This window comes from Heliangelus exortis, chromosome Z (assembly GCF_036169615.1).
Source record: "Heliangelus exortis chromosome Z, bHelExo1.hap1, whole genome shotgun sequence".
In the NCBI taxonomy this organism is placed as follows: Eukaryota; Metazoa; Chordata; class Aves; order Apodiformes; family Trochilidae; genus Heliangelus; species Heliangelus exortis.
Genome location: NC_092454.1, coordinates 25,904,151 through 25,913,236, shown reverse-complemented (window position 1 = coordinate 25,913,236; position 9,086 = coordinate 25,904,151). Strand labels below are relative to the sequence as shown.

General features: G+C 41.7%; 1 protein-coding gene across 6 annotated transcripts in view; it reads right to left on the bottom strand.

Moving 5' to 3' along the window:
• MCC (MCC regulator of WNT signaling pathway) overlaps nt 1-9,086 on the bottom strand; it is a 185,795-nt gene continuing 176,709 nt past the window's right edge. For all 6 annotated transcript variants that reach the window (XM_071731178.1, XM_071731179.1, XM_071731180.1 and 3 more), the window contains 2 exons: nt 4,254-4,376; nt 1-3,248 (listed from right to left, as the gene is read on the bottom strand). In XM_071731178.1, the coding sequence (XP_071587279.1) occupies nt 3,068-3,248; nt 4,254-4,376 (304 nt within the window). In that variant the 3' untranslated portion in view covers nt 1-3,067. The remainder of the gene's footprint in view (nt 3,249-4,253; nt 4,377-9,086) is intronic.

Sequence of the window (9,086 nt, the reverse complement as noted above, 5' to 3'; positions counted from 1 at the left end):
TGCCATTTCTTAACAGGTACATAGGAACTGCAGCTAACTGCTCATATTAAACAGTTTTCACAATAACAGTACACCTTCCACTGCTTCCATGTGGGGGAAGCCCTTCTTTTTTTACATTATGCCAAGAAATAAAGCAAGAGCTCCTTGCTTGGGCACAGCAACTGGTGATCTGCTGAGGGTGACAATAGTAACAGTCTTGCTTTCCCACCTGTAAGTATGGGAAGAAAGGGTAAGTGCCTTACATTTACTGATTCTAAAACATTTTGAGCACAGTTGTCAGGAAAGATCTGCAGTAAATGCAGTAAAACAATGTTCAGTTTCTGCAGAATCTGCAAATACTTAGGCACTGAGCGATACAGCAGTTTTTTATGCCTTTAAACCCAGGCGCAAGTTACACTTTCTTACTCTGTATCTTTCCTTCGAAGACACTTTCAGTGCCGATGCCTTATGCTTCTTTGTAGTCTGTTTAGGTCTCTCTAGCTACCAAGAAACAGATAATTGAGCCTAAGAGGAAATCCAGTGCAGCAGTGGTTTCTAGTCACCTGAAGTGACAGTATTTCACACAGACAGCCTGTGATGACCCGAAGTTGTGTTTTAGGCGCAAGAATTAAAAATTAATTGCGTGTTTGCCAGAGTACACTGCGTAATTTTCCTTATATTTCTTCAGGAAGAAGGATGATAGCTACCACTGAAGCTCATGGCAAAACCCCACATTCCTTTTGATGAGACACTTGATGCCCACAAAAGGGAAATGCCACAGATAGGTACTTGCCAACACCATTAAAAAGACAGTAATAAATCAGTGTGCCTGCTCCTCAACAGACTGGTTTGCGTTACAAATTAATTGTAATTATCATGAGACAGAGGACTGATCAAACCAAAACTAGACCATCACTACCTACAACTTTAGAAATCTGCATTGTTTTGACTTGCTACTACAATGAATCATATACCATGTTGGCTCTGTAGCTGATGTATCGGACTCTAGAAAAGTAGGGAAAAGACCCTAAGAAAAGTAGCAACTACAGTAATAGCAATTGGTGTTCATGACATCTGTTTCCAATGTTATCAGGACACAATGTTGCCGTATTCTGAATACAAATTCCCAAACCTGTTGTGTCTGTCTGGCCTAACCCCATAGTAGACAGCAACAGTTCAAGTCCTCTACACATATCTACGCAGTACTAGAAATTGGAAAAATAAATGAGAGAAGTTATTAACATTCTGAATACACAAATACAACTTGACGTGCAATTCAACATGTAAAGCAAAAATAGCAGACAACTCCTGCAATCAGATTCACTCAGATGAAGCCTGAAAAGTATACAAAGAAGTGTAACACAGTAACAGGCCAACAAGTTAATGGACCTAAGTTTGGCATGTCTGAACAAACACGGAAGCTATTTTAGGTACTCAGTCAAAAAAATTCTGAATGAAACAGGTGCTACAGCAGATTCCTGTATTTTGCCCCCTAGAGAAGTCAACCTAATCATGATGCTTTGCATACTGTTCACTATCAGAATAGGACAACATATTCAATTCAGTCAATTTAATAATACAGTAAAATATGATGAGGCTTAAGCAAAAAAAGAGAATGTTAGCAACAACAAAAACTAACCTAAGAAGCTGCACAAAGACTTCACCATTCACATTCCATTTGTTGATGTTCATTCGTCCATACACCTACATGTTTAAATATTTGGGCCTATGTATTCGATATTAAATATTAGGTACGTTCCTAACAAGTACCTTTTTTTGGTCAAAACAAGTATAAAAAGAAGACATTCTACCTCTTGATCACAGAAAGGTGTAATAGCACTACTTACAAAAAAACAGCCCAACTTCTTCAAGAAAACCTCGAGTTGAAACAAGAAAAACCCAACTGTTACACAAAATAATTCTAACACCATGCAATATAAAATGCCAGGAGGTCTCCTGTAATTTCTAATACCAAGATGATGGAGGGAGTGGAACATCTCCCGTATGAGGAAAGGCTGAGGGAGCTGGGTCTTCTCAGCTTGGAGGAGAATGAGGGGTGACCTCATAGATGTTTATAAATGTGTAAGGGGTGAGTGCCAGGAGGACAGAGTCAAGTTTTTCTCAGGGGTGACTCAAAACAGGACAAGGGGCAATGGTTATAAACTGGAGCATAGGCAGTTCCATATAAATACATGGAAGAATTTTTTTACTGTGAAGGTGACAGAGCACTGGCACAGGCTGCCCAGGGGCATTGACTCTCCAGGAGTCTTCTTTCCTGGAGACATTCAAAGCCCCCCTGGACATGTTCCTGTGTGACCTCCTGTAGGTGACTCTGCTCTGACTCAGTGATCTTCCGAGGTCCCTTCCAACCCCTAACTTTCTGTGATTCTGTGGTTCTTACCCAAGCCAGTCACAGACTGTATCTGGCATGGTGAAACTCACAACTTTTACTCGTTTTACAAACTATAGGAAATACCCCATTATCATAGTTTTCAGAGATGCAACAAGGATTTTTTGGCTTTCTTCCAAATCAATAGTTTTCCTACCCCATCCACACTGTGAGGGACAGTGCTGCAAGTATGGTGCAAAAAATCAAGCCAGCCCATCACCAGCCCACTGCAGGTGCCTATGCAGTTGGATTTAACCACAGCAGCAAGGCTTGAGGGTACAATATGGGGTGTTGTGTGCAAAGGGAGCTCAGGGTTTGGGAAAACACTGAAATTATCCCCCAGAATGCCAAAATTAAATCCTCTTAACATTAATTATTTTGCTTTGTGACACTGTTCACCTGTGGGACATACATAAAATGGAAAAGAAGCTGTATGAATACAGACATAGTGACAACAACAATGTACATAATTATAGTATGATAATTCAGGCACTGCCATTTTACATTATGAAACAGTCCTTAAGATTAACACTTACATTATCCCCACTTATATTATCCCCATGGTACCTCTCTGGGATCCCAGAGAAGGTGCTTAAGCATGTCAGCATTGACAGAACTTTTAGTGTTTGAAGCTACCTATGTCAGCCTTCAAAAGAAAAACATTTGTAATGGCACAAATTATCTTCAAACGAGATGCACTTAAAGTGAAGTTTCATTGGTGTGTGGTCTAGAATTCTCTTCTTCCAGTAAAGCTATTCTTTGTTTGAGCATCCTTACTTGCGTATCATGTCTTTCCACCATGGCCATCATTTGTGATTCCAGCTTCTTCAGCTTATTTTGATGCTTTTTCTTTGCTTTTTCATAAGCTGCCACCAAGTTGCTGTTAGAAATACAAGGCAATGTAAGGTCATTCAAAAAGTCTTGCTCATGGCAAGAGCTACAAAAAAATCCGCCCCAAGCCCCCAGCTTTGGAGAACTCCAAAGTTTGGTTATTGTAGTCTTCCTAAAACTTACTAGTGCTTTAAAATGCATGAGATCCAAAACTTATTTGTCCAAACCCAGACCAATACTAAAGTAAACTGGTTTCTGAAAACATCTTAAAGCATGGTTCAAAGAGCCAGCCAGAGGCTGCTGCTCCTGCTGCCTCGATCACTCTTTGTGAGTCAGAATACCACAACATTTACCATGTAATGATTTTCAAAAACATTGCTTGGCCAGAAACTTCAGCACTGGCACAGATTTTGCATTTTCCATTTAAAAAAACACAAAGAGATATATACAGAGAATCGTATATTGTGCTACTTTGTCAGCTGCTACGTACTTTCTGTGACTCCACCTTAATTCAGTATGAAAGCTTGAGATGGGTACTGCTCCTCAACGCAAGGGCTTTCAAATATAGTTTTAAAATGAAAACTACATTCTGAGTGTTAGGCTTCTTCTAGGAAGGGCAGCTACAGGCCAGGCAGACACAGTGCAAGTAAACTCTACAGAGTGGGCAATAACATTTAAGTGTGATTATCAAAGCCAGTTTATTACTGGAGGCTGGAGCCAAAGAAAAGGGAGCAATTTTAAACAAAGGAACATATTCATAAACACAGGTTTTAGTTTATTTTAATAATAATAATGTATTTACTAGTAATTCAGTTACGATTAACCTATTTCCCAAAATGTTCTTAGGCTATGTAGTTGAATTCCAGTGTCCTACATGGGAGACATATACCTCCCCTATCTCTAACTATAACCTTAAAGAGTAGACTTGTGTGAATATGTGGATCCCCAAAGTGCTCACTAAGGCAGGGAGAGCATTACAGTACATTACCAGAATGCAAAACAACAATAAAAATAAAGAAAAAGTAATGCATCCACCTGTTGGTAGAACCTTTACCTGTTTGCCCTTTTAAGGTCATTAACAAATTCTGCAGACTGCTGATGTCTGATTTCACTGCTTTTCGTGAGCCTCTCCAAAGCACTCACTAATTCTTGCACTCTAGCTTTCAGTTTCTTCTCCCTGGGTCAGCAAAAAAAGAGGGAAAAAACTATTTTCAAAACAGAAATAACACTTCAGCTTGTAAGTGAATGAATGGTAATCTTGTGCTGAGTTGACAGGCTGAAAATATTTTCCTTCCTACTTTCCTTTCCTTCCTACTCCTCAAATAATACAGGATGTAGCTCTTACATTAAACTTTTCCACAAATTGATCAATGTAACACTCACCATTTTAGAATATAGGATCAGAAATACAGCAGACAAAGGGGACTACAAACCCTTTCCTGTGGAACACGACCTTGTATGTGTTGAATTACACTAAGAAATAATCATAAAGATACAGAAATAAAAATTTAAGAATACCTGGCACATGCCAATTACTATGTCTTGAATAAGATTTTAAAGAAAACTACCAAGGGAAATCAAACATTGTTATCACACAGGAATTTTAATCAAAACCAGCATACCAGGATTGTTATTAAAAACAATTTACTAAACAGATTTTACTAAGAAATTACCATAGACTCACAGAATGGTTTGGGTTGGAAGGGCCCTTAGAGATCATCTCACCCCAACCAACCTGGGCTTGAACACCTAACACCTCGGGCTTCCATAACTTCCCTGAGCAACCTGTGTTTCACCACACTCAGAGGAATCCATTTGATTTCTGTTACTGCCTCAAATTTACTGGAGAAATTTACCCTACAGCTTGTATTACAGTAGATCACTAGGGTTTTTTTAGGAGCCAGCAAGTCCAGTTCATGTGGCAGTGGACAACAGAAGAAGAATGAGAGAGGGGCATACACACAGAAAAGGGCAAGCTCACAAAATACAGAGGAGAGAGCATAGGCATTTTCTTCTGGAGGTAGTCTTTTTCTTTCAGAAAAGTCAAAGCAGCAAGGCTTAGAATAACAATACAGTTGCTAATATGTGGTTACCAGTTACGAACCAAAAGCTAATTACAAGAAGTGTGCCAAAATGGAATTGAGGTACCTCATAATATTTTTATATTACAACTCTCTCTGTGAGTGAAAGAAATAACATGGCAGAAACTCTGAGGAAGGCTAAGCATTACAGCTTGGAGTTCAAGCTGTCTTTAAAACACATTTCCCAGGACAGGCAAGGATGCAGGGTGGGGCAGGTTCTTCTTTCCAGGCTACACCCTGCTGCAGAGACAATGGCTGCCTATAGCCAGCTCCTACAGACATCAGACTCTCACACTTCTTGTGGGAAGGGTGTTGATGTGGAGAGCCAGAAACTTTTCTCTGTGAGTTACCTTCATAGCACAGACACCCCGGAGGGAAAAAACCCAACACATTTGGAAATTTTAAAAGGTGGCATGAATGACATGGAGCTGTGCTAAACTGGGACAAAGTTAAATTTTGCAGTGTCGAACCTTAAACCTGTTAGGTTTGCATGGAAAGAGATGTTTTCCCATGCTTTGCTGCCTAGACCTGCTTTGCAGCTGCTTGCCCTTCCCTCCTGTGTTTTGTCGCATTTGTGCCGTGGGAGTAAATCAGACAATCTCCACGGCACGACTACCAGTAGCTCCCTCATAAACCCACTAAGCCCCACGGGAATGAATACCCTAAAATTCGTGAAAGCTTCCACAGTTACGGAGAGGCTACAGAGGGAGGGATGCTCCTCGGAACCGATCTGAGCAGCCCGCAGTGCCGCGGCTGGCCCGGCAGCGGCAGCGTTTCACAAGCAGAGAGAGACAAGGACCGCACAGGCAGCAGCGCTCGCTGTGCCGGGCTCCAGCAACAGAAGAGCTTTCACAAAGTCAGCCGGGGAAATATTCCAAGTTAGCCAACACTCTGCAGACGCTGGTTTACTGGCCAGATTAAAAAGGACATAACAGGGGCCTCATTGATGAAGAGTCATCAGTATTCTTTATGCATCCTTCCACCGAAGCAATATCTCTCAGTTTTCAAATTACACAATCTTTTTTTATTTTTCCCCTAGCAGTTAAAAGCTCATTACCACCCATGCCAAATATAAACTTTATATTTTATACCCATTCCTAGCAGTCAGACTGTCAGAAAGACTCAGTACAGTCTGTGGACAAAACTTGTGTTCTGCAAAGAAAACAGCAACAAAAAACCAACCAACCACCACCAACAAAAAAATATCCAGTTTTTACTTTCAACAGAAGATAAATAAGAAAAGACCTGCTAGCTTAAGTGTGTGTGGGACTACCAATATGACAGAAGAGCATAAGGTAAATTCGTTGCTTATCTGCATTCCAAAGTATGATACAGCCAGAGGCTCTGGGGAAGACTCAGCAGCACTGCATCCAGCACTGCAACCTGGAGTGAACAGCACGTCCAATGGAACAAACATTTGCAGTATTTGTATGGGGAGAGAAAACAAAAAATCACATGAGACTGATTTAATATTTTGGTCCAGAAAAGGTACAGCTGTGAAAACACTTCACACAGTCCCCCATGAGAGAACCCCAGGGAACCATAGTTTACTGCAACTGAAGTCCTGCTGAAACAAAAGCTGTGTGTATAAGAAACACAGTGGGAAACTTGAAGGAACCTGTCAGGCATGGTAAAGTTTGGTTGCTAGGGTGCCTATTACCTGATAAGACTACTCCATCATGTTTTGTCTGTTTTGGAACTCATACCTTTCAGTCATGTTCAGTCCAAACTCAGCTAAACATCAAGTGGTGTTTCTTTACGCCTGGCCTGTAGCATTCTTTTATTTCTGCTTGCTGCAGATCCAGTGGAGAGGTAAGCACTCCATGGACTAATTAAACAACTTTCAGATGCTAGTTCTTCACCATCTTGCTAAATAGGTAACAGTGAGTAATCAAATATAGAGATGCCTCAAATTCCCATTTATACCAGTAAAACACGTATTCTCTGAGCTGAAAAGATACACACAGTTCTTTCGGCTTTTTTTTTTATACCGTGAAGTCAGTAGAAATAGCACTAACTAGTGCCTACTCCCACCTTAATCCCGGGGAAAGCAATGGGTGGTTTCACTGCATGTGCTGAAATGTCCCAAAATCTTACAAAATTATGTTAAGGATCTACTTTTACACTTAATGTACCCCATTTATAACACGCTTAACTAAATATTTCAAGAATAAATATTTCTATTTATTCATAGAATAAATAAAACCTCAGTAGGCACACATAGCAGCAACAGTAAAGGCACAGTAAATACCTTGTTTCAGCCTTGGAAATGGAAATGCATATACACTTGGTTGATTACTATTACACACAAAAAACATGTAAAGGTTTTCCGCAGAGACTTTAGAACTTACTGTCCAGCCAGTAAATCACAGAATCATAGAAAGTGAGGGGTTGGAAGGGACCTCAAAAGATCATTGAGTACAACCCCCCTGCCAGAGCAGGGTCACACATAGCAGGTCACACAGGAACACATCCAGGTGGGCTCTGAATGTTTCCAGGGAAGGAGACTCCACAACTTCCATGGGCAGCCTGTTCCAGTGCCCTGTCACCCTCACAGTAAAAAATTTCTCCTTGTGTTCACATGGAACCTCCTCTGCTCACACTTATATCCATTGCCTCTTGTCCTGTCATTGGACATAATTCAGAAGATCCTGGTGCCATCCTCCTGGCTCTCTCCCTTTACATGTTTAGAAACATTAACAAGGCTGATCCTCATTCTCCTCTTCTCCAAGCTGAAGAGCCCCAGCTCCATCAGTCTTTCCTCATAAGGGAGATGTTCCGCTCCCTTCATCATCTTGGTCACTCTGTGCTGGACTCTTTCAAGCAGTTCCTGTTCCTTCTGGAACTGAGGGGCCCAGAATTGGACACAATATTCCAAATGTGGCCTCACCAACGCAGAGTAGAGGGGGAGGAGAACCTCTCTCATCCTACTAACCCCCTTCTAATGCACCCCAGGATGCCATTGGCCTCCTTGGCCACAAGGGCACATTGTTGGCTCATGGTCATCCTTCCATCCACCAGCACCTTCAGGGCCCTTTCCCCTTCACTAGTCTCCAACAGTTCAGTCCCCAACCTGTACAGGTGCAACCTGTACAGTCCCAGATGCAAGACTCTACACTTGCACTTGTTAAAATTCATTAAATTTCTCCCTGCCCAACTCGCCAGCCTGTCCAGGTCCCTCTGAATGGCAGCACAATCTTCTGGGGTGTCAGCCAATCCTCCCAGTTTTGTGTCATCAGCAAACTTGCTGAGAAGACACTCTGTCCCTTCATCAAGGCCACTGATAAAGATGTTGAACAGGACTGGACCCAGCACTGATCCCTGGAGGACTCCACTGGTCAGAGGTCTCCAGCTGGAGTCCACACCATTCATCACCACTCTCTGAGTGTCCTCAGTGTCCTCACTGAGCCTTACTGTCCATTCTTCTGTTCCACATTTCCTGAGCTTGCTCGTGAAGATGTTATGGGAGACTGTGTCAAAAGCCTTCCTAAGGTCAAGGTAGACTAAATCCATTGGTCTCCCTGCATCTACCCATTCAGCCAAAACATCAGATTACTCAGCTGTGATTTCCCCTTGGTAAATCCATGCTGACTACTCCTCTAACATCTTCTCTTCTATGTGCTTAGAGATGACCCCCAGAACAAGCTGCTCCATCATTTTTCCAGGGATGGGGTGAAGATGACTGGCCTGTAATTGCCTGGATCTTCCTTCCTGCCCCTAAAATGCTCTATCCTTTTGTGAAAATCCCATGCCTCATAGTGCTAACTCTTCCCATTTCTCTCAATTTCTATCACTAAGTGCCTCAG